We start from the raw sequence: 25,429 nt of genomic DNA on the forward strand, positions 1-25,429 counted from the left end.
CAAGGTTGGAGGTGTGGATGGAGGCGAAACTTTGATAAAACTAGGGCCGTCGAGAAGTTTCTCTTTCTTTTTATTGCCAATCATAATCTTCTGGCTTGGGAGCATGTCCGGTTTGTTTATGACGAAGAAAAGGCTCCGTTTCCACAATGGCGACAACAACACCGCTTTTGTTCCTATGACATGACAGCAGAGCCGAAAACTTCAGGAGCCAAAGTTTGAGCAACAACTTCGTCCTAAACTATTTCAGTTATTAACGTTAAAGGGGAAAAACGGCCGCAACAATGGAAAACATTGCTTTGTTTTCGATTTGGGCATTTGTTTTAAGTCTCAATTTCGGAGCGACGGACTGTTACTTTTCAATACCGCTGAAAATTTACCCGGGGAAATATAATTTCACCACTGAGGCCAATTTGTCTTCTGTCCGGGTGGTAGCGCTGAAATCAGATGGAGAAGGTCTCTCTCTGGCCTCTGATCCAAGCGGTACGGTCAACTTTCTGGACATGGTCGACAACCTGCAAGGGGACTCTGGAAGAGGCTACTACATAGAGATGTCTATTGGCACTCCTGGCCAAAAGGTACTGTATCACCTTCACAAAATGTAAATATTTGTTTAATGCCTCATTTTAATTAACAGTTGTTGTTTTTTTTTACTTTATTGTACTTTGCTTTTAATGATATCATGCTTGCTTTCGGTCCATTCACTATCTTATGCGAGTTAATGAACATACTTGAATAATTATTTCAGTGTAACATGAAGGAAGGGAATAGTTTATGATAGGAGTGACGTAGTTTATTATGAGACTTTATTAGCCTTTTTAATCAGGGACCATTAAGGTAAGACTGTGCCAGAGCTGAGCTGAAGCTGGCTTTACCAGCCTTGGGGTCTCTGTAAGGTAGGCTACAGCTTCCCACTCACATGCGCTCACATGATGCTGCCTGTGAGGACCAGTGTTTCTTTCCAGGCAGCTGACTGGGATTATGAGGCTCCCATGGAGCAAAGAGCAGCCCCAGACTTGTAAAAATAAAATAAAATAAGAGCTATTCCCTTGTTTCAGGGGGTAGCTCTTTTTGTTAGCTTGGTAGGTAAGCTAACAAAATCTTGAAAAAGATTTAGGTGTCAAAACAGACAAATTCATCTGAAATGATACCAAGATCATTTCTGCAGGTTTTAAATGAGGAGTGTTGCAGGATTATAATGCTAAAATTTGAATGGATATTTCTCAGTCTATATTAAAATCTGAGAAACTTTATGACACAACAGTCTGCCTAATTTTATGCTTCGTTCAAGGCATTGACACTGAATATTCAATAATTTTGATCAATGTTATGCGTTTTTAGGGATTAGAATAAGTGTCCATTGACTTTGATTTATCAAACCACATTTGCTATTGTAGAATATAGTTTCACCATTATAAACAGCATCAGAGGATATTCTGCCTTAAAACAAAAACACATTAAGCTTGCAATATTTTTCAAATTAAACATTTATGCTCAATCCTGAAAATAAGATATAAAATATTTCTAATCCTTTTTTATCAATTCTGGACCTTGCCCAGGCTAAATAACTATGTCCTTACTGAACAAATCAGCTGATTTTTTTGTACATTAGCACTTGAAGACTCTAAATGTGTTTGGTTGATTTTTCAAAACAAATCAATCAAACTTTGGACCAACTGTAGCATTAAGCCCCAGTTGTGTTGCTAAATAAAATGAGAAATTCAAGGTAGGTTTACTTTACATTGTAATTGGACATATTTTTTTAAATTGGAAACAAAAGAGGCAAATAAAAGCTTTTTTTTTTGGTTACGGTACAAGCACGGACATAATCACCAATCCACCATTTTCAAAGAAAATAAATTAAGGGAAATGCTTTAAATGTTTAAATGTTTTTACATGAAAAATACCCTCAATTTTTAGCTGTTAATTGTAGCTAGCTACACGTGGAGTCCCACAGAAATACACTATTGTAAAAAAGGGACACTTCATATATTGAGCAGTTGCAACTCTGTTGCTAAACAGAACACAATTAATGTATTCATTAATATTTTGAAAAGTAAACAGCTTACAATAAAGATCTCATTGCACCACTAGCGGAAAAATAGTCCAAACAACCACTGCAGTAATCCAAAACAAGATTTAACCACATTTTTTGGGGGGGGGGTTTACCAGCATTATTTGCAATTTATTGTGATTATTACGTTATTGCTGATGCTAATCATGATTCTTTTTTCCCTGCGATACCAATAAACTGTGTGGTAATTGGCCATTCCTACCTCCTGCTTCATTTCTTTGAGTTGCAAAGAAATTCTGCCAGGGATAATCTGTCATCATTTTATTCATCTAGTAATGTAAAGTGCCTAACAAGATCATGTTAATGATTAAGAGGGGCTAAATGTGCACGAGTGAGGAATTAAGAATACATGAGGCCTTAGGGGTGGCAGCGATTTGCCATTGTGCTCTGAGTGGAAGCGTTTGAAGCAGAGCTTAAACCAAAGGTGAATTATCTCATTAGTAAGTTGACCTGTTGCCCCCGGGCCTCTCAAGTTAAACAGATCAGAGCTTTTAAGACTCCTGTGGTGAAGCTTTAGTTTCTCAGGCTCGTAGAGGCTTATCAGTTCTACATGGTATGAGGCTACAGAGAGCATGACGGAGAAATCAAAACTGTCCTTTTGGAAAATATGAGGAATATCACAGTTTTGGACATTTATCTGAATATACAAAGCATTTATAATTAATGTTTTTCTCAGTTTATAATCTATTAAAAGCAACGCTGAATTACTACAGGGCTTCTTGGAGTGAATGAAAAGCAAAACGTTTTCTAGTTGAATTACGACGAGACAAAAGAATAGTTATTTATAAGCAGTTATCACATAACTGGAAAAACACACTTACAGTACCGTCATGTGAATCTTTCATAAAATCCACAAGTGTTCCTCGTAGTTTCACATTCCACTTAATAGGCAGGCGCTGCAATGATAGTCAGACATTTAGAGTATTGCTCTGGATGTCATACCCGATGGCAATCATGGCACTAAATTCAAAGGCATAAGAACTTCTGCTCTTGACACCGCTTTGTTAAAAATGTAAATTCTGTTGCGACACCTCCAGGCGCTGCAACCATCTTCTGATGTCTATTTATTTCTCATTTTGTACTATTTATTTCTTTATCTTTGTATATTATGAATATACACATAACCTGCATCTTAACTCGAGTCGAGCAAATCTCAATCTTGTTGTAATCTGTTGATGACAATGACAATAAATCTTATCTTACCTTATCTTATCTTATATGCATGGATTGGTAAAAGTTACTCCCTGTATGATAACCTTGAAAAAACCACCACAACTTTATGGTATTACACTATTTCTATTTCTGTAACCAGCTAGCCCATGCTTTTTCATAACAGAAATCTAACAATTTGATTTAAAATATGTTTAACAGTCTACATTTGGATGTCATAAGCATTAAAGATTTCATGCAGCAATTAATTGACCAGGGATTAAAATCAACCAGCAGATGATAAAATCACAAAAAAAAAAGAAATCAGGTTTTGATTTGGTTGTATTTCAGTTAATTTCCAATTCATGGTTAAAACTTCAACTTTAAACCTCTCAATAAACAGCACTTTCTCCGATGTGATGCACTTTTTATGTTTTGAGTATAGCTAAAAGAAAGTCAGATGCTGCGGGTTAGAGACATTAAAAGGGATAATCTTATAACGTCTTTTCTTCGATGAAGGCGTAGGATTAAATACTACTACTTCTAAAAGAGGAAACCTGCAGCTGGTTTCTCTCTTTATAATCAACAATTGTTATTTTATTAGTTTATTTATTAGTAGAAATAAAAGAAAAGACCACACAAATTAGTTCCTATGTGTCACCGTGGGCAAAAAAATTGAAACCATCAGATCATGCTGAGGCCCTATGAAATCAGATTTGTTTTTTTTGTATTAATTACATTAGCCAGTCCACCTATGTAGAGACCAGTCAGTGTGATGTCAGTAGTTACACCTATGTGTTATGTGATGTGACAGGTGAACAAACACCTGTTTCAGGTTACTTTCTCTGGACGCACACCCAAGGAACAGAGTGAAAAGTAAATACTGCTATGATAGTTTTAGGAAATTAACCCACATGACTGGTTTGTGTTGTATGGTCTTACAGTGTCTCTTATTGGCAGTATTTATGTTTAATGTTAAACACAGTTAAATTGTAGACATGACCATTGTGTAGTGTGGAAAAGTTCAGAAAAGTATTTGTATTTCTTGACTTTACTCCTTATTTTGTTGTGTAAGTGCTACAGCCTTCTGTCCTTTTTATGTGTCCTTTCGATTTTTCCTTATTTCCTTCCTTTCTCATGCACTCACCTCCTTTCCTTGTGTCCCTCCTTTCTCTTTTTCCATCTTCGTATCATACCTCTCTTCTTCCCTTTGGTCCCTTTGGACCTTTCTGTTTTTTTCTGCTAGAATACATATTTTAACATGTTGTTTTTGATTAATTAATTACATAGATTTTAACTCGTTAAGAATGTTAATTCTGGGGCGTGCTGTGGTGGTGTAGGGGATAGCGCGACCCACATTTGGAGGCCTTGAGTCCTCAACCCAGCAGTCGCGGGTTCGATTCCCGGACCCGGCAATATTTGCCGCATGTCTTCCCCGCAAAATAAATAAATAAATAAAATAAAAAAAGAATGTTAATGCTATTAATCAGTTGTTTTTTGTTGTTGTTGTTTTTTTTTTTACATACAAAGGTTCTAGTCAGAACCTTGGCTTATGCGTGTTCGTGATGCTCTTGTAAATCTGACGCAGAGGTGGCATTTGCAAATAAAAGTAATGATCGACAAATCCACTTCTCTTGGCCGACTGGAGGTCAATTTTTGCTTCAAACAACGATCTGATAGGATGCTGGAAAATAAGATTTTTTTTTGTGCAAGCCGTACCAAAAAGAGGTTTTTTATTTTAAAGAAATTGCATGAATGATCAAGGGTTCTGAAACGCTTAAAAGCTGAATGGGTATAATTGCACTTTCCACCATACGGATGTCTGAATAACTAAAAACCAATAAATATGGTATTGAGCTCATGTCTATTTATTCAAATATTTTTTTTTTAGAAAAAATGGTTTTTGATTTAAAAATTTTGCTTATTCAGTTGGTTATAGTTATAGATTCCAAGCATTTGTTTCTTGTAATTGGCTAACAGACAATGGAAATCCAAGATTCAGTGTCTCTGAAAATCAGAATACTGTGAAGATGGTCATTATTATGTGACATAGATGGAATTATAATGCAAAGAAAAAAGCAGTTTCACCACCTTTTGATGTTTCTGCCCAGATGAGCCGACCATTAAACTTTGCTTCTCTTGGCATAATTACAGCAAGTCCATTAACATCAGTTATTCACGCCAGCGAAGCTCAATCCACTTCGGTTTAAATTGGCTATTTGTTGCCAGAATGTCCTGTAATTCAACACGATTGGGCCACGCTCTCGGTATTACACTAACTAAATCATGATGTGATTACAGGGCCGCAGTGTTAAACAAGGCACTATTCAAATCAGCCTCTAATTGCTGCATCTGTTAACATGTGGCACAGCCGGGCGGAGAGAGGCTGCGGAGAGCCTCACATCTGCTAATTGCTACAAACAGGTAGCAGATGCGCGTTGACACCACGGAGCCGCTGCCAATTAGGCAGTGAGTGTTCAACTGCAGGCTGCCGCGATGAGAGAGTTAGAGAGAGATTTGCCTCAGGCTCGGGAGCTAGACCAGAAGAAGATGTGGGACATGGAGACGAATAAAAATGCCCTTACTGTCCATCCTCACAAGTATTTTCCAGTCAGGCTTGTTTGGGCAGTGGATTGCTGCCATGGACAAGGCGATGATGGGAAATTTTATGGCAATGGGACCAGAGCCAGCCCAGTAAGGAGAAACACATGAGCCTAAACAAAGCCTTACAAGAACAAGTTAATAAAAAAAATCATGATTGATCTTTTATGATCTATCATCAGTCATTGTTTCATAAGGTATGAATACACACCTTAGCTTAACAATAAGGAAGTGTTCATGAAACAAGTTTTGGAGCAAAGCATGAGGAAGTTATTTCTGGCATATAGAAATAACTTTATTTATCTGATAGGATGCAGAAATAACATTTCTGGCATATAGAAATATATGCCAGAAATGTTACACTTTTAACATTTCTGCACTTTTAACATTTTTAGCTCCTTCCTGCTAGTCCACTCTGTTTACAGTAAAAGAAGACTGATCTTAGTTAGATTGCGTCTGTTTGCTGCTGATTGAAGGACTAAAGATTTCACAGCCCGTAGAGATCAGCGATTTTGTTTTAGATGTGGGAGGAAACAGGTGGTTGTGGGACCTTGTCATGGCAAGGAATGGTTTTCAGTGACTGTGGATTTGGCCTGTGCTTTAGTCGAGGAGGTGACAGAACTCTACTAGCTAATTAGTTCATGCTCGCTGACTTGATGCCTGGAAGACAGAATTATATCCACTGCTGCTCGCCATTCCCCACATGACACATACCCAAACGGCTGGCTGGGTCATACGGTCATGTCAGGCGCTCGAGGCTGTCATGTTCGTCTCCCAGATAGCACATTAGAGAGTAATTATGTCACAGTCTGAGTGCTGTATTTTGTGTGTGTGTGTGTGTGTGTGTCTACGTGTGGCTTAACAGCAGTTTGTGTGATTGCGGAGTCTGCAGGAAGAGTAATGTGCCAAGTTAATCTTTCTTTTTCCACCCAACAACAAAAAGTCAAACTTACAGTAAACTCTTAAGACAGGGTTTTCTTTTTCTGTTTTAATGCCTCTAAATAAAATATAATGCAACTTAAAACTGTCTGCTTGCGTCTGCTGTCGTTTTTTGACAGTGTTGTTTTATGAGTTATTTATGTAAGGACGTGCAGCTTGTATCAGTTGTTAAAGCAAACTCTTCCTTGTGTGTTTCAGCTCAACATCCTGGTGGATACAGGCAGCAGTAACTTTGCTGTGGCTGCTGCTCCACACCCATTCATTACGCGCTACTTCAACACTGCACTGTGAGTGGCACAAACACGTTGTGTGGCAAAACTCACATGCTCCTGAAAATAACACGACACTACAGTTGTAGATCACAGAAATAATACATGCACTTCTGAGAATTATTTTGGTAATTCAGCGGAAATCAATTGCTTTCTAGATACATAACAAACAGAGAGCTATATTTGCAGACTCTCTTTCTGTTCATTTTGATGATAATGGTTTACAGCTTATGGAAACCTAAAACTCAAGTTCTCAGCAAGAATAGAACAACCAAAATAAACATTGTTTTTAATACAGAAACTTTATGTTACATCCATTTTATGGCTTGTACAGTACAATGACTTGACAATTGTGAAACAGTCATTGACTCCCACCAGAAGGAGACGGTAAGCCACAAAAGAGCATAGTTACAGAAGCTGAGTGCTCTATCCAAGTATATTAGTGGAAAGCTCAGTGAAAGGAAAAAGTGTGATCAAAAAGTAGACAAGTAGTGGGACAACAACAGCCTAGCAAGCATGGACTGCAGTGGGAGTCAGGACTTTAAGAGCCACCACACAGATGCAGGACATGGGCTACAACTGTTGCATTTATCGTATTAAGCCACTACTGAACCAGAGATATTAAAAGCATCATCTGGTCTCAGAGAAAAATAAAGATTGGACTCAGTAAGCCAAAGTCTTAATTTCAGATTTTGTAAAATTTTGCATTTCATTTGGAAATCATGGTCCCAGTATTTGGAGACTAGAGAATCCAAGTTGCTTGAGCTCAAATGTTAAGTTTCCAGTCAGTGATGATTTAAGGTGCTAAGTCCTTTGCTGGTGTTGGCTCACTTCCAGGAAATGTTTGAGCTCTTCATGGTTTCTTCTGCTGAAAAGCTTTATGGAAATGCTAATTTCATTTTCCAGCAGGGTTTGGCACCTGCACAGACAACCAAAAATATGAATACGTGTGTTGATTACCATGGTATCGCTGTGTCTAACCCCTGACCTAAGCCACATGGAGAAAACTATAGTGTGTTGTGAAGAGGAAGATGAGACACCAGCGCTTCAGCCTGATCGACTCCATGCGATGCCACATTGATTAATAATTCATACAAAAGGAGATCAGATTAAGTATTGAGTTTGCATACTGTAATACATGGACATACATTTCAGTAGGACAACACATTTTTTTATTGGCTTTAATACTGGAAATTTTCTAAGAAATTATATTTTGGTGCTTTCATGAGTTGTAAGCCACAATAATAATCAAAATGAACAGAAATAAAAACTTTAAATTTTAAATTCTTAAAATACAACTGCAATCTTTGCTCTTTATCTTATGTATTTTTTTTTCCATTGTCTTAATGTTTTCTTTTTGTCTAAAAAAACCCCCCACTATTTTATTTCATGTTTGTCTCCTTCCTCTCCCCAGCTCTAGTACCTTCCAGTCAACTGGTCGCTCAGTAGCTGTCAGGTACACACAAGGCAACTGGGAAGGTGTTCTGGGAACTGATCTCGTCTCCTTGCCCAAAGGCCCAAATGGAACCATTGCTATCAACATTGCCGCCATCCAGTTATCAGACGGCTTCTTCTTACCTGGAATCAACTGGCAAGGCATCCTGGGGCTGGCCTACCCAGTGCTGTCACGGGTGAGATGCAGACTCTTTAAACAAGGAGATTAACAGCAGGCAGATCACAACAAGCATACAACTGTCCCATCAGGCTCGGTCCTAGCTTCCAGGAAGACATAAATGCACACAATGTTGAGTTAGATATAAAATGGTCAGAATCAATTAAATTGGACAGTGCAGCTATTAGCAGTACATTGTCTGCATTAATATTGTGATTGTGTCCAATTTAATTTACTCACAAGGGCTGTTCTGGACGCTGTGGCCTCTGTCGGTTTCTCTTGACAGTGAGAGATACAGTTTCAGTATGCTGCTCCAGCTAAATAGGCTAGGAAAGATGCCATAAAACCTTTACAATGTATGAAATGACTTTAAAAACAGATTGGTATTGTAACAATAAAAAGCTGTACAAAGGAAGATGATTTGCTTGATATAATGTTTTGTCTTCCATGCAGTACTGTGTAAGATCCCGCTCTGCATATCTTTTACGATTCCGCATAACTTCAGTGTGAGATCTTATCTTAATGTAGTCACTGATGTTTCACATGACAACAGAATGGTTCCATTTTCTTAATTCATTTTCAGCAGCCTGTACTGTGATGCCTCTGCTTTGTTCTCTTAAAAAACTTTTTTTAAAATTTGATTTAATCTCATTTCCTCTATATCATTATGTATTTTCTGAATGAATTTGATACAGATAACTTGCTTCCTTTTTGAGACATTCAGGTGTCTAAAATTTGCATACAGAGCTGTGAAAAAGTATTTACCCTTATAGATTTTTTCTTTTTTTTTGCTTTCTTGTGTCATTTGTGCAAATGTTAATGTCAGACAATAATTTGTATTAATACAAAAAGCAGTTTTTCAATGATGGTTTAATTAATTAAAGGAAGAAAAGAAACTATCCAAACCAATCCGCCTCCTTTTGAAAGTAATTATACTCTAAATCTAGTAACTGGTTGTTCCACCCTTTGGTAGCAACAACTATTTGTGATAACCAGTAATTAATCTTTTACATCACGGTGAAGGAATCTTGGCCTACTCTGCTTTGCAGAATTTGTCATCACCATCACCATCTTTGTCTGATTTTCATGCTTGTTTGATAATCTGAAGTGTAAGTGATACACAAGAAAGTAAAAAATTGGAAAAGTTTAAATGGGTAAAGACTTTTTCACAGCACAGTAAATGTGAAATGTGACAAAATCCAAATTACTTGACCTTGTTGGCTTTCTTCGACATGATAATTTAGTTGGGACCAACACAAGAGATTCTTTCTACCTGAGCTGACTGCAGTAACCTTTGGGATCAAATGCCAGTGACTAAAGAGCAGATATGCTCACACTGACCACTTTGTGCTTTTGTTGACTCTGAAAAGATCAGGTTCAACTTGCCTGAGAACTATTAGTCATGCTTGGGGTAACACAAAACTGACATGAACAACTTCGTCACCAAAAGAGAGAACATTGTTTGGTCAAAGGGCAGAACTCTTGTTTTGGACCTGCAGTTCATGCACACACTGTGATTGTTCTTTTTGGTCAGAACATTTTTTAACAATTACTTTCTTTCATTACTACGTGTCTCGAACTACAGTGATCTGCTATTGATGATTGTGTTTTTCTCATTATGTATTCTAAATGGAAAAAGGCCTGTTCCCATGACAGGTGGAAATTTCACTAATTAGGTAACTTCTAAAAGTAGTCTATTGCACTAGATCTTTTGCGAGTATTGGATGTAAAGGAGGTTTAATTCAAATGTGTTCTATTCTGTCTTTGTTTTTATTCAGTAAGAAAATAGAAACACCTTCATTTTCTATCCATTTCACGATTATATACTATCTAGTGCATTACATAAAACCCCAGCAAGGGGTAAGACGATTCTGTCCAGACGATGCATAAGCTCATGTTCCAGTGTTTAAATTGACAGATGGTGATTGATTATGCCTTTTTTGTCTCTTGATCAGCCCGACTCCTCCGTGGAGCCGTTCTTCAACTCTGTGGTGAAGCAGCTGGGAATTCCCGACACGTTTTCTCTGCAAATGTGCGGGGCTGGACTGTCAGCCAGCAGCGCAGTCGACCCTCCTGCTGGCAGTCTTGTAAGTATCCGGCACGACTCCGGAGAAATCTGCCTAAATAATACTTTATATACTAATTAATTTCAAAATCGGATTACTCTTTAAAATATTTTTTGATGTCACCTTCGAGTTTGCACTTTTGAGTTGGGGTCTTTGTTCTTTTAACATAAACATTACCAGTTGCGCTGAAACACTGAAATGCTGTTCAGCAGTTTCTACTCACATGATGATTTAACACTAATTGATCAGAGCAGCCGAGTGCGTCTTAAAAACATAATAGTTGATGTGGTTGTGTGTCAGCATATTTTCCCTTTGGATGCCCACTCTGGTTAAAGAGTGACTCATTAAATTAAGATGGCTTCCTGCTGAGAGCAGGTCTGTCTCTGTTGCACACACAACCTCACTACCTCACAAGCTGCATCTCCATCATGTGACCCTCTGATACTGGTGGATTAGATGGCAGGATGTCCCTGTGTGTTTATGTACTATGCTGTGCCAGAGTGTGAGCAGATGGATAAACCTGTGGGGTTTTTTTTGTTTGTTTTTTTTGTAGATAATGGGTGGAGCTGAACCAACTTTGTACCAAGGGTCAATTTGGTACACACCTATCGTAGAGGAGTGGTACTACCAAGTGGAAGTTTTGAAACTGGAAGTTGGAGACCAGAGACTGAATCTGGATTGTAAGGAGGTAAACATCAAACTCTGTATTGATTCTCTAACTGTCCTGTCGCTGACTTTAATATAAAGTGCCACCCACGTTTATTGGCACTCCTGGTAAAGATGTGTTAAAAGCCTAATAAAAAAGCCATTTTGCCTTCTAACAGCATGATCCCACACTGAAAAAATCTGAAAAATTCCTAACTTTAATTTCAGTACATTTAATGAATAAGATAAAAATATCTGTTGAGAAATAGGTTTTTAATAAAATCCCAATGCTCTCGTCACTATCTGGCATATTCTTCTTTGGAACAATGCTCTTATTATGCATTTTCTGTGTACTTTGACCCATTTCGAAGAATAAACTCATGTCTTAAATGGGCCTGTTGTCAGAAAATTGCTAATAGATTAGAACACTAGTCGGATAAATCGCAGTGGTTAGAGACAACAAAGACAGAGTCGGTTCACTTGAAGTGAAACACTTTGGATTTTATGAAACAAACTTGGGTTGTGATACCCAGATTTGTTCTGTGACCTGAAATTTAAGCAGGGCATGATCTATGGGCAACTAATACTGAAAGTGACTTAAATTTATTGAATATATTTTACAAAAATGCATACACAAGAGCTTTAAGTTAGTTCTCAAAATGTAAGCAAATTTGTTTGGTCAAAATTAGCGTTATTACTAGTAATGACATGTTTTCTATTTTCCTTATAATGTATTTATATCTTATTATATAATCACTTTTTAATTCTTTTATAGATGGTATAATTAATTTTCAGCTTAGCATTTTGTTTTCTACATACTGTGGAATAACTCTGTTGCTGGTAAATCATTGTGTTTAAAAATGTTCTGTTATTCAAGTGTACATAGTAATTCTAATAATAATAATAATAATAATAATGAAAGGGATTTCAATAAGTACCATAAAAATCAGAACTATATTTTTCAAAATTAAGCAACGCTTCTATTGGGGTTCCCAGATGTTTTGGGAGAGAAGCAGGCCCACATCATCACAGCTCCTCTACCCTACTTAATAGTGAGCATTTCTAAATGTTAATCCTTGGTTTCACATTAGACCCACCAGGAACCTTGGTTGGTGAAAAGTCTCACGTGTCCAAAGCACATAGTTCTCAGTCAAGGTCTCAGTAGAGTTTAACAATCTCCACATATTTACATTTGTAATGACAGGATATACTGTAACTCTCATTGGCATTTAGACTCTGTGTAATAATTGTTATGGAGACCTAGGATCTCAAAGTTGCAAATAGAGAAAAAAAAGAAAGAAAAATTTGTTTTCAACAGCTTCAGCTTATTTTTTTTTACACATCTTTATTTCAGCATATGATCCCACACAATAGTTGTCCTCAAGCTTCAAAGAAACCGTGTTTACATTTAAAATAGAAAAAGATATACTACTTGGACGATGTCAATGGTCATTTTTATTCTCGGTAGGACACTTATAAATGTAGCTGACTTGCAGTGCTGTTGAGAAATGTGATCTGGTTTACCTACTTGTGAAAATTTGTCCTTGTATTTTATTCTGTTTTTTCAAGGCATTCCAGAGAAGCCTGTTGAACTAAGAAAAAAAACACTGTTGGTCTCTTTCTTTCAGTATAACGCAGATAAAGCCATAGTTGACAGCGGGACGACAATGCTGAGACTTCCTATCAATGTCTTCAATGCGGTGGTTGAAGCCATCACACGCAGCTCTCGGGTACGCTGCCTTCTTCTCACAGACAATGATGAAACATGTTGTCAGAGCAAAGGGATGCTGAGGAGGATAGCACACACTCACTGTTTAAGGATGCAGTAGTTGTAGGTAGAAGAGTTCATTGTTTTTCTGCTAGGAAAATAATTGTCTTGCCTTCCTGCAGACAGCCATTTCCAATCCTTTTTATGTGTTTTTTTTTTTTAGCCTTTTGAGACTCAAGATCAACTTCAACAATTCTTCAAGTATACTCTGATATAGATGAAAGACAACATCAAAACCTGCTTTGGTGCAGTAGTGACCTTCTGTTCTGTCTTCCTCTGTCTCTGTGATTTAGATCGAGAATTTCTCTTCAGGGTTCTGGGATGGCACCAAGCTTGCATGCTGGAAGAAGGACGAGAACTCCATGGAGCTTTTCCCAAATCTTTCAATTTACCTGAGAGCCACCAACACCAGTCAGTCTTTCCGCATTACCATCCTGCCTCAGGTAGATATGCACAGAAATTGAAATCACAGCTCCACCTTTCGCCCATGTCAGTCTCAAACTGACTAACGAGACATATTGTTTTGCCTTTCTGCAGCTTTACATCCAGCCGATCGCAGACACAGAAAACGACCTGGAATGCTTCCGTTTCGGTATGTCCCCATCATCGAACGGCCTGGTGATCGGCGCCACTGTTATGGAAGGTTTCTATGTTGTGTTCGACCGCACCCAGAAGAAACTGGGCTTCGCACTCAGCAGCTGTGCAGGTAAGAAAATTATGCACTTAAGACTTCCACTCATTATAAATAGAATCACAGCTTGTTAGGAGAAGGGTTTTTTAGTGTTATTTAGATGTGAGAATGAAAATTTTAGCATATACTGTACCTGTATGTCGAATTGGTAATCATGTACCAGTGGACTTATTCTTGGTATCTCATTTTTATTGATCATGTGTGCTAAACTTCAAAGTCAGAAGACGCATGTCTGCCCTCTGAGTTTGGTATAATCAGAACAAGTTGATATGTTTGGAATAAAAGTTGCAATGTAAACAAGTGCACTCATAATGGTTTTTACACTCTTGAAATTATTCAACTTATTTGTTTCTTCTCTAAGTGTGTTTTAAAAGAAAATTTAAAGACTAAAGGTTAATAAGTAGCAACATTTCAAAAAAAGGTACAGTGGCAGCCTAATGATGCAAAACATTTCCGCACAGAATTTCCCCACAGTGACTTTAAACTAGGGCTGTTGTAAACGAATATTTTAGTAATCGAGTAATCTATTGATTATTCTTATGATTAATTGAGTAATAGGATTAAAAAAAGATGAAGTAAAACATTGGTAAATCTAACATATCAACAGTATTACTATTGTATATTAACATCAGTCCAATTTTTCACAGTTGAGTTTCTCTAACAATAGCTTTTCTGTAGTTTAGAAAATTAACCTGTAACAATAGCTCACTTTCTTAGTTAACCTGAACAACTCAGGCAGAAGTGAGAGCGCTGTGCAATGCAAGTAATAACCCAGCCAGAACACGGTGCGCTAAATAATAAAGCATAACTTAACAAAACTTCGAGGCAGATGCATTTTCCTCGAGGAATTTTAATAATCGGGGCACTCGAATCACTCGAGGAATCGTTACTTTGAACTTTCTCCTCTTATATCCTGTTGGAGTCACAAGCTTGTAATTTATTAAGATTTTGTAGACCGATGCAAGTTAGTCCATAACTGTAAAGTGGAAACAGAAAACAATAGTTTTCAGCATTTCCTACAAATAAAAATTTGAAAAGTTTTTCATGCATTTGTATTTAGCCTTCTTTACCCACTTACCAATAAACAAACCTAGTGCATCCAATTACATTCAGATGTCACCTAGTAACTAAATTAAGTCATCCTGTGCCCAAGGTAATCTAAGTATAAAGTATAAAGCAAGCCACACAGAATAGTGGACCATAATCCTCAAATCTCCCCAAGAGATGCAAAAGATTTTCTTCTTATTGTGTTCCCACACAATGAATTATCAAGTACATCTTGGTCTATTTTACATACAGCCACGGTGATAAGAAATGTCAATATAAAGTTGCACATATGTACGAAGATCCTCAGTGGAAACGTGTTTCCAATATATATCAGGTAATTGAGTGTTCATGTTTGTATAATATATTTCGGTGGACAAATAACTGATAGCAGGAAATGGGACTGCACATAACAATGGGGCCTTTCAGACTACAAGCCTGCTTAATAATCAGACCCTCTACTGACTAAAGTTGTCAGTAGAGGGTAGTATTACCCCATAAAGATAATTTAAAATAGTCCAAATAGTTTGGCTTTTTTTTCCTTCTTACAGAAACTTTCTGTCGTGTTTATGTTTCAGAGCAGGGATGGAAAGCTCATGTTTGGCTGGCACTGTTTTCTCTCTGGCATTTGGCACATAAATTTAAGGTGTTTGTATTCCATAGAAAAACACATAAAACTTAAGATATCTCACAAATTAGAAATTTCTTTATTGTTCCATAATAGGGAAACTTTGGTGCAACAGCTGCAAAGTGACAGGCTGTTGAAGCACATGGATTCACATAAAGATGAGAGAATATAACATACATGCACAGAATAAAATGTAGTTATTAAAAATAGCTTACTCCATTTCAAATTAATGTGCAATAGGTAGGTTAATTTAAAAAAAAAATTACAAAATGTGCAAATGTGTGTATTTAAAGACAAACTATTTATAAGAACAATAAAAACTTTGTAACAGCAGAGATGTGCAGATATTATTTAAAATTAGTAAAATCTGCAAGTAACTGTGTTAACGTACATGTTAAATACTCATATTGTAACTTTGGACAGTAAAGCTCATCTTATCTTACGAACTGACTAGTAAATACAATATTATTGCAAGTGGATGCAACCTATTGCGAGGAAATGCAATAAGAAAGAAAATTCTTTGTGTCCCCTACAAGACTCCATATATTTCAAACTTTTATTTGTAAATTTTAAAAAAAAATCAAGTTTAATTTTCCTTCCACCTCACCTGTTGCTGAAGTCCAGAAAGTTTGAGGGATATCAATACTTTAGAAAGACACGGAATAGACTTGGATTAATTAATAACCAGTCCACAAGCAGACTCTAAGTTCAGGTTGACTGACCAACACTTTGTAAGACTTTGCTGACCTGAAGATCCTCAGCCAACATTGTCTCATGTGCAGAATCCACCTCAGGTGTTTTAAGCAAGTTATGCTCATGTGCTGCATCAGATATTAAATGAGTTGAATAGTTTGGTTTTGTGTTTGTATGAGCTTTGGAGAGGTCTCCTGTTCACATCGTAAAGTACAAAGACCAGCTTGTTGAAACTAAGCAAACACACTTGAAACAGATGTTGGCTTAAGGCTGAAGATGCAGGCTTGTGACGTTTAGTTGCCGACTTTCCTCTCTGTTCTGGAGCGCAGACAAACGGCCTATTGATGAGCTTCTGTGAAACCAGGAATTTCAGTTTTAAACGTGAACCTAAGGATATTACCCTCCAGCTGACAGCTTTATTTAAGAAGCTGCATGAGCACTATTTGGTACATTTGTTTATCACAATAATCTACTAAAAATCATATAGTTTGCAGAGGATATATAAGGGAATCTCCTTTTGCATTTGTTTATAAAATGCCCCTTTTCTCTTTGATCATTGGATCCTAATTTTTTTTTCATCAGTAACATGTTTAACTTACATTGACTTGCAAAAGCTTTCATGCCCCTTGAATTATTTCTACATTTTGCGACATTATAACCACAAACTTCTATGTATTTTATTAGGATTATGTGATAGACCTACACAAAGTAAGGCATGATTGTTGTAAATAAAAATCTGAAGAGTGGGATGTGAACACTTTGTAGAGCCACTTGCAGTCTCGTGGGGTTTAACTCTGCCAGCGTTGCACATCTGGAGTCTGAAATCTTTCCTTATTATTCTTTTCAACATATTTTAAACTCAGAGTGGATGAAGAGAATCAAGTTTTTAAATACTTGATACAGATTTGTAAGTGGACGCCCCCTTTCTAACACATGAATATTGTTTGATTTAAACTATTATCTGTGTAGTTGTCCAGCTGGGAGGTGAAACTCTCTCAGTTTCAAGGTTTTTTTTCATTCATCTCCATCTTCCCATCAGAATTGACAAGCCCTCTGTTTCTGGTAAAGAAACACCAGCTTCACCTGGTTCAAATTTTGTTAAAAAAAAAAAACTTAGATTAAGCACCTTTTGCTATCTAATTATTTATTGTCTAATTGAAAAAAAATAGTAAGCAGATCAGCCTCACACTGAGGTTAAGTTGAGCAGAAAGAGCTGAGCTTTTTCACATGTAAACGTTGGAAGTATTTTTAAGCTGCAGATGCATTCTACTACATTTTAAATGAAAGATCTCCAGATTATGCCAATTATTTTAGTAACTGAATAATTGATTACTAAAATAATCATTGGTTGCAGCCATAAATTTGCAATTTTTTTGGTGATAGTAGGGTTTCCTGCTTCTGAGCTGTCTCGCCTTTGTTTGCAGTGAGTGACGGAGAGCCTCTCTCAGAGATCGCTGGGCCCTTCTCAGCAGCAGACGTGGCAGCAGACTGCTCCGGCGGCATGCTGAAGGAGCCCGTCATGTGGGTGATCTCCTACGCCCTGGTGGCAGTCTGCGCCCTGATCCTCATCGGCCTGCTGCTGCTGCTGCTGCCCTGCAGGCACCGTGACCGCGGGGAGATCACAGACGAGTCCTCACTGGTGCGGCATCGCATCAAGTGACTGCGGGGAAACGGACGGGCGAGCACGGTCAAAAGACTGGGAGACAGCGGACAGAGCCCGTCCAGAGCTGTGGAGTAGAGGGTGGAGGTCAGTTTGCACTGATCAGCCATGCTGAATAAGAATGATTTTAGGCTGGACTCATAAGCTTATTAGCCCACGGAGGTAGACGGACAGTTGAGCTGCCTCTTAAAGGGAAATTCCACCTAAAAACAGCTGATAAAAAAAAAAAACAGCTGCTAGAGCTGAATGTGTGCTCCAATGGTTTAATTTTTCTTCCTCTTACTTCTAATCAAACAAAGTGAACAGTGTCTAGATGAAAGGAGGACTCACTGACTATGGCTTTTATGAACCTCAATGCAGTGAAGTCTTGTGGTTATGGCTCATTTTTTCCCTAATGGGAAGATGAATACACTAAGAGTGTGTTCTCACCCTCTATATCTCAAATGAACCAAGTTATTTGGTAAAATGTAGGACAGAAAATATGAAGCTCCGCCAAACTATAAAGTATCCTGTCTCTTTGCTGCACATCAACACAGCCATGAGTATTATCAGACAAAAGTAAGGAGAACGAGGAGCACCTTTAGACCCTTCGGCGTTTTATTATTCAAGGGACGTATATTTTAAAATTCAGTGTCGATTATCTACAACAAATCTTCCTTTTTGCAGTTTACAACCCTTATGCCAATTCTTTGATTTGATTGTTGGGGCTTTTGTATGCTGACTCTCCACTCTTAAGTGGGGCAAAATGAAAGTTTGTGGAAATAAAGCTGCTCAGTTAACCATTGGTAGTGCTATTAATACTTTAAAACAACAGGTTTACGTTGCCTGCAGTGCCTTTGTTTCTTAGCTCTCTGCTCAAACTGATAAATCGTATCAGCAGGTTAAGATTTACTCTGCTGAAGTGCACTTTGTTTCCAAAGCTGATCAACAGTATAATACAAAGCGACAGATCAATGTCTATGTTATACGATTTTTTTTGTATTATGATTTGTGTAAATCTGTACATTTTCAGATTTATGTGTTTGAGTTTTTTTTTTTTTTTGCGCTATTATTTCTAATCCCGTAGCCTAATATCAAAGGCTGTTTCTATACAGCACATTTCGTTTTACAAAGCAAGAAGTATATGTGAAGTGCATAAGTTGGAAAAACATCTCATCATTCTGGGTAGGACTATGGTTAGCAGTCTTGTAAATCTAACTGACTTGATGGCTTCCAAATAAAAAGTCTTTTGCACATCAGCCAGATTAATGCTACACAAGACGTCTCACCAGTAAAGCTGGGGAGGGAAAAAAAAGCAGTGTGGAATAATGTAGATTTAAACTTCAGTGAGTTGTCCTGAGCTGCACACTCTTACTGTCTTACTAATGTTGCCCAATGTCTGAACCCTGAACATGTAAAACTTTATTTCGACATACACATGAACTGTTCATTTATTTAACTGTGTATGCTTTTAGTGCCAAACGTTGTAACTGTGTTGTACATAAAATCATTTAAGACAAATCAATCATTTTAAATTAAAAAATATTTTGGGAGCCAAAGAGAAAAAATTTATCTCTTGTGTTGTTTTTTGGGTTTTTTTCCCTTCTTATATCTCAATCCCACCATTGTCCAGCTTATTTGGGCCTTAATAGCATATGAATTTACCTGATTTTGTTTTGCTATTTTTAAATGTGCTACACAAGTACATTATTAACAATACTTAATTCTATGCGGCTCTATGCAGATGCTCTGTCTGCACTGATGAAGATTTGCTTACATTGGCAAGCTGAATGCTTGCAGTGGCTGAGATGGCAGAGGAATTGGGCTCAGTTTCATATTAAGCAAATAATTAAAAGACAACTTGGGGCATCAAAGACTGTGAGCTGTAAAGGCAGTCATTAGATAGTTGAGCTCAGCTTACAGATTAGTTATGTTTTTATTTTGTCTCAAATAAATAAATGTTCAACATCATCAAGCTAATTTTAACGTCAGGCAACCTGAGTGAAAATAAAATGCAGTTTTCAAATGACTTAATATTTACAGGGGAAAAGATTATATAAACCAATGGGACCCTTTGTCAAAAAACTAATCATCCCAAATTATTAAGTTATGAGTAAAACTGCGATTGACAATATCTTTATGGACGGCTGGATTCGTTCGCTAGCCACACCGTGGCCTGATTATTGCTTGTCCTTTAGAATTAAAAAATATTTAAATAGAACCAGTCTGATAATATGAATTAGATAAAACATCCAATTTCAAATGGCTCAAATAATGAAATATTTTTTTATTTATTTTTAATTTGACCTGTATTTAATCATTTAAATAATAATAATAAATCATATTATTATTATGATAATAATAATTATTTGTTTATTTGTGTAGTACTTTTCAGCATCGGGGCAGTTCAAAGTTCTTTACATGATAAAAACATAATACACTAACTTATTATGAAACAAGCAATAAACATATTTTCTCAATGGTCATCATCAAAATCATCAGTAATATTCAAATATACATAAAATATATTGCCCAATATTATAGTTATTATTAATCAAACAGGTAGTTTTTACCCCTTGATTTAAATAAAGACAGAGAGACAATAGCTTAATACTTTCATAAAATACATCATCGTTTTATATTCTATATATCTCTTTTTAGAAATCCTTTCGCTGTTAAAAGACATTTGGGACTTTCTAGATATGGGGGTAAGCAGAGATGTGTTAATATTGTGACTGATCTGTTTTTTCTTTTAGGCTATGAAAACATTTTCTTTAAGGAAGTAAAAAAAACAAACAACAATCTGCATTATAAAGTATTATAGACAAACATGAAGACAATGTTACAATGCAGATAACTTGTCTTGCTGATCGCCTTTGGTCCTGTCGTCAGACATCTTGATGCCTCTGTAAACGCAAAATAGAAACATCACTATGAACCTTGGTTTCACAGGAAATGGTCTTGGTTTCACAAGACCATTTCCTATTATTTAAATCAGGGGTTTTCAAAGTATGAAAGGGTGAGCCCCCCTCCAAGGAGCACAATGCCTGCTGCGCCCCGCCTCCCCTCCCCCCAATAATCAACCCACACACAAACAAATGCCACTACAAAACACCTTCTAATTGCTTTTATTTTAGAACCATCTCATCTTTTAAAATGACACTTTATCTGAATGAAATTTAACACATGAACATTTTAAAACATTTCCTCCCATTTTAATTATTTTATCAGGGCCTTTGTATGGCAAATACGCCCTTTTTTCATTTTTCTAATGATAAGAACAACCCCAAACTCATTTTTTTTTTCCATTTGTTTTTTTCTGTGTGCACAGCTCCTTCAGCTTCCTCTCAAAAAACTCCCGCGGCTTGGTCACTAAACTTGGGTGCTTTGTTTCAATGTGACGCCGGAGCTTACAGGGTCTCATGCTATCATTAGCCAGAACCTCCTTGCAGATTACGCATTGCGGCCTTGGAGCATCATCGGGAGCAGTCCAGGAAAATCCAAACTTTAAGTAGTCGTGGTCATACTTCCTCTTTTTTCTACTTACGCCAGAGCTTGTCTCCCCTGCCTTTTTCTTTACTAAAAATTTGTCCATTCTTTCTCTCTCATCAGTAGACAGCAAGCAGATAGCTTCTTTTCCGGTTTATTTTTTCCCTCGCACCGCGCCTCCCCTAAAGTGCTCTGGCGCCCCCTAGGGGAGGCGCGCCTCTCACTTTGAAAACCGCCGATTTAAATAATAAGTAATATTTAAATAACTTCCAAACAACATTTTTAAGAAAGCAGGAGATCAGAAAGCCAATCTGCATTATTTATTGGCAGAACTGGGTCAACTGATTAATTGTGATTAAATCACAGCAATGGCCACATGTTTGCATCTTCTCCTACTCTACCGTCACACACTTGTCAAACAGTTGAATAAATGAGAATAAAAAACACCCAACGAGAGACTTTTACCTGCATCTGTTGATGGATCCAGTTCAGATGGTGTTTGATGTTGGTGTAGACACCTGGTTTATTCTGTCCATTGCAGTGTTCGCCCCATACACCATCACCTGAGAGCCACCACAGTCCATCCGTCTGGGAAACCAGGTGACCGCCACTGTCAGGCTGAAGTTCAGGACAAATACAGCAGACAGCGGTCAACTAGAGATTCATGCAAATCATAAACAATCAGTCTGTGATCCGCATGTGCAACACAAAGACTCAAACTGATATGATTTTTTTCAAAAATGTTCTTTGAGGGATTTCTTTTATCAATGAAGAGGACTGAATAGTTTCAGTAATGTGACATCATGGTCAGCTGAGCTATAACTGAACATGCCTTGTAGGGTTGGCTGTATAAATGGTTTGTTATAAGACACAGAAATGTGTTTATTTTAATCTGTTGCCATGTGTGCCGCATAATGCGGGACTTGTCCAACTGTGCCTTAAAGCAAATTACATAAGAGCAGAAAAATGCTTTAAATTCCTCCCTGAACAGAAACCTATCTGTGGTTGAAAAAGCAGGCAGTCATTTGTCTCTTTTACAGCATCAGGTGAGTTTATATCGACACAATCTCAGGAAATGCACCACTGATGCCTGAAGACAAGGCAGCGACTGTCTGGCTTTGCTCAGGGCAAAGTTGTGCAGTAAACTCTGTCAGCTGTTTGTGATACATGTGCATCATGTTACTGGTGAGTTACTCTTACATGGCACATGCCGGCTCCGGGTTCTGACTCTGCGGCACAGAGCATATCCTGCGATATCCTGCCGCTGGACGCCTTGGAGCTGTTGCACTCTGCAGAGGGGATGAGTGACACCGCAGCCTCCATCAGGTACAGAGAACCAGAATCTGAAAGAGAAACCAAACAGGTGAGCTACTCATCACTGCCTTTCCTCTCTGAGCGTATCGCTCCTCAAAGAGGCTTTCCTACAGTGGTTTTATGTCCTGAACTTTAGCGCCATCTAGTGGATAGCTTTGATTATTAGAACCTCTGTCTCACCTTTGTTGTGGAGCCGAAGTATGTCACCCAGCTCTTCTCGGGGTCAGTGATGTTTAGACCAGCTTTAGGGAGACACACGGCTCTGACTTTACTGGAAGCTGCAACAGGAAGGTGCTCAGTTTTAGGTGTAGCAGAGAAAATATTGATGCTGCGTTGATCAGAGTGACTCTTTAGTGTTGGCTTTCTAAGAAGTGAATTTAAAATGCTCTGTCTGGAGCCACATTTCAACCATAAACTTTGATTTATCTTATAGATTTATTGACAGACGATTACGAAGTGAAGGAAATGGAGATGGTTTTCAAAGGTTTTACAAATAAAAAGTGTGGTGTGCCCAGCATCCATGACTTTGTGTTAGCACCAACCTGACCATGCTTTAATGATTTGAAGGATGTTTATAATGTTTTTTATTATTTCACAGAATTTCTTTCAAACACATAATTTTTTAAATGTGAATTTTATTTTGAAGATACAGCTTGAACAATATATATATATATATATATATATATATATATATATATATATATATATATATATATATATATATATATATACTGTATATATACAGGGGTTGGACAATGAAACTGAAACACCTGGTTTTAGACCACAATAACTTATTAGTATGGTGTAGGGCCTCCTTTTGCGGCCAATACAGCGTCAATTCGTCTTGGGAATGACATATACAAGTCCTGCACAGTGGTCAGAGGGATTTTAAGCCATTCTTCTTGCAGGATAGTGGCCAGGTCACGACGTGATGCTGGTGGAGGAAAATGTTTCCTGACTCGCTCCTCCAAAACACCCCAAAGTGGCTCAATAATATTTAGATCTGGTGACTGTGCAGGCCATGGGAGATGTTCAACTTCACTTTCATGTTCATCAAACCAATCTTTCACCAGTCTTGCTGTGTGTATTGGTGCATTGTCATCCTGATACACGGCACTGCCTTCAGGATACAATGTTTGAACCATTGGATGCACATGGTCCTCCAGAATGGTTCGGTAGTCATTGGCAGTGACGCGCCCATCTAGCACAAGTATGGGGCCAAGGGAATGCCATGATATGGCAGCCCAAACCATCACTGATCCACCCCCATGCTTCACTCTGGGCATGCAACAGTCTGGGTGGTACGCTTCTTTGGGGCTTCTCCACACCGTAACTCTCCCAGATGTGGGGAAAACAGTAAAGGTGGACTCATCAGAGAACAATACATGTTTCACATTGTCCACAGCCCAAGATTTGCTCTCCTTGCACCATTGAAACCGACGTTTGGCATTGGCACGAGTGACCAAAGGTTTGGCTATAGCAGCCCGGCCATGTATATTGACCCTGTGGAGCTCCAGTTTTGGTGGAAACAGGAGAGTTGAGGTGCACATTTAATTCTGCTGTGATTTGGGCAGCCGTGGTTTTATGTTTTTTGGATACAATCCGGGTTAGCACCCGAACATCCCTTTCAGACAGCTTCCTCTTGCGTCCACAGTTAATCCTGTTGGATGTGGTTCGTCCTTCTTGGTGGTATGCTGACATTACCCTGGATACCGTGGCTCTTGATACATCACAAAGACTTGCTGTCTTGGTCACAGATGCGCCAGCAAGACTTGCACCAGCAATTGTATATACAGTATATATATATATAACCTTGAATTTGTTTCCTTCTACTTTACAATAAGGTGTAACTTTGTCTTGGTCCATCAGGAAAAATACACTGTTTGTGGTTGCATAATGATAAAATGAAAAAGAGAAAAATTAAAAGTTGCACTTTTGCAAGCTGCTGCGTGTTTTAGTACATGTGGTGTCCAAAGGCTCAAAGAGTTTCATCAGAGCAACATCATTTTGCCAAGTTTGCCCATTATATTGTTCCCGACTCACAGCGTAGGCAGGGTTAAACAGAGGACCTAATGGTACACTGCCCAGTCTTCAGGACTTGGAGTCCTGGAGAGGGAGAAAAACCAGCAGGGTCAGCATGGATCTGACTTTTAGGACCTTCAGCATCTACTTTCTGCTCGGCCCTGCAGGATTGTCTCAGTGCAAATAATCCAATAAAACAGTTTGTGTTTTATTTGAGTGGCCACTCCTGCACTTCACACACAGTCCCTTTTAAGCTTCCCAAATGAACACACAGCGAGCAGAACAAAGGCTGGTAAAACACACCGAGTCTCTCATTGGGGCTTCTCAGATCGCACACCAAATGTGTGAGGAATCCAGGTGAACACAATCAGATCTTCAACCAGGTGTAGAAAAAAATGGAGTTTCTTACTCTATAGGTAAATTTGCTCTGTGGAGTTTTTAGTTGTTTTTTTGTGAAACATGTTCTCATTGCTGCATCAGTGATGTTACAGCTGTCAGATGTATAGCTCCACATAACCATTTAATTCATAGTTTTTTGTAAATTAGTAATATTCATAAGGACCCTAACTAACTAATCAGACATTATGCCCCCGATTAGTTAATTATCAAGTGAAATAAAAGAACCTCATCATTCAATGTGGAAATCTAGACTCACAATCATTACAAATCACAAAGCAATGAAGAGTAAAAATAAATTGTAGCTAGCTTCAAAAGGATCTAAAGCTTGTTAATAATTATAATTTTTGATATTCATATTCCTGCTCATTTTCAGGTTATATTGTTGTGTTA

The 25,429-nt window shown here is 37.8% G+C and overlaps 2 protein-coding genes across 2 annotated transcripts; one reads left to right on the top strand and one right to left on the bottom strand.

Annotated features, from left to right (window-relative positions):
* On the top strand, positions 1-19,121 carry bace2 (beta-secretase 2). The gene is made up of 9 exons (XM_032545909.1): positions 1-575; positions 6,959-7,047; positions 8,444-8,660; positions 10,597-10,728; positions 11,261-11,395; positions 12,981-13,082; positions 13,414-13,563; positions 13,658-13,826; positions 17,601-19,121. The coding sequence occupies exons 1-9, from the start codon at positions 282-284 to the stop codon at positions 17,834-17,836; spliced, it is 1,524 nt and encodes a 507-aa protein (XP_032401800.1). The 5' UTR covers positions 1-281; the 3' UTR covers positions 17,837-19,121.
* On the bottom strand, positions 19,013-23,020 carry LOC116708120 (transmembrane protease serine 3-like). Its single transcript, XM_032545910.1, has 3 exons — positions 22,505-23,020; positions 21,770-21,922; positions 19,013-20,721 (listed from the first exon to the last, which is right to left on the bottom strand). Exons 1-3 carry the CDS (start codon positions 22,625-22,627, stop codon positions 20,704-20,706), a joined length of 294 nt encoding a protein of 97 aa, XP_032401801.1. The 5' UTR covers positions 22,628-23,020; the 3' UTR covers positions 19,013-20,703.
* Positions 23,021-25,429: the final 2,409 nt, after the last annotated feature.

This window comes from Xiphophorus hellerii, chromosome 18, assembly GCF_003331165.1.
Source record: "Xiphophorus hellerii strain 12219 chromosome 18, Xiphophorus_hellerii-4.1, whole genome shotgun sequence".
Classification (NCBI taxonomy): Eukaryota; Metazoa; Chordata; class Actinopteri; order Cyprinodontiformes; family Poeciliidae; genus Xiphophorus; species Xiphophorus hellerii.

Bases quoted from the DNA above. Each gene is read 5' to 3' on its own strand.
- LOC116708120 (XM_032545910.1), bottom strand. From the start codon at position 22,627: ATGGAGGCTGCGGTGTCACTCATCCCCTCTGCAGAGTGCAACAGCTCC. The intron at 21,923-22,504 runs GTAAGAGTAACT...CCTGAACTTCAG, and splicing joins CCGGAGCCGGCATGTGCCAT to CCTGACAGTGGCGGTCACCT.
- bace2 (XM_032545909.1), top strand. From the start codon at position 282: ATGGAAAACATTGCTTTGTTTTCGATTTGGGCATTTGTTTTAAGTCTC. The intron at 7,048-8,443 runs GTGAGTGGCACA...TCCTCTCCCCAG, and splicing joins CGCTACTTCAACACTGCACT to CTCTAGTACCTTCCAGTCAA. The intron at 13,827-17,600 runs GTAAGAAAATTA...CTTTGTTTGCAG, and splicing joins CGCACTCAGCAGCTGTGCAG to TGAGTGACGGAGAGCCTCTC.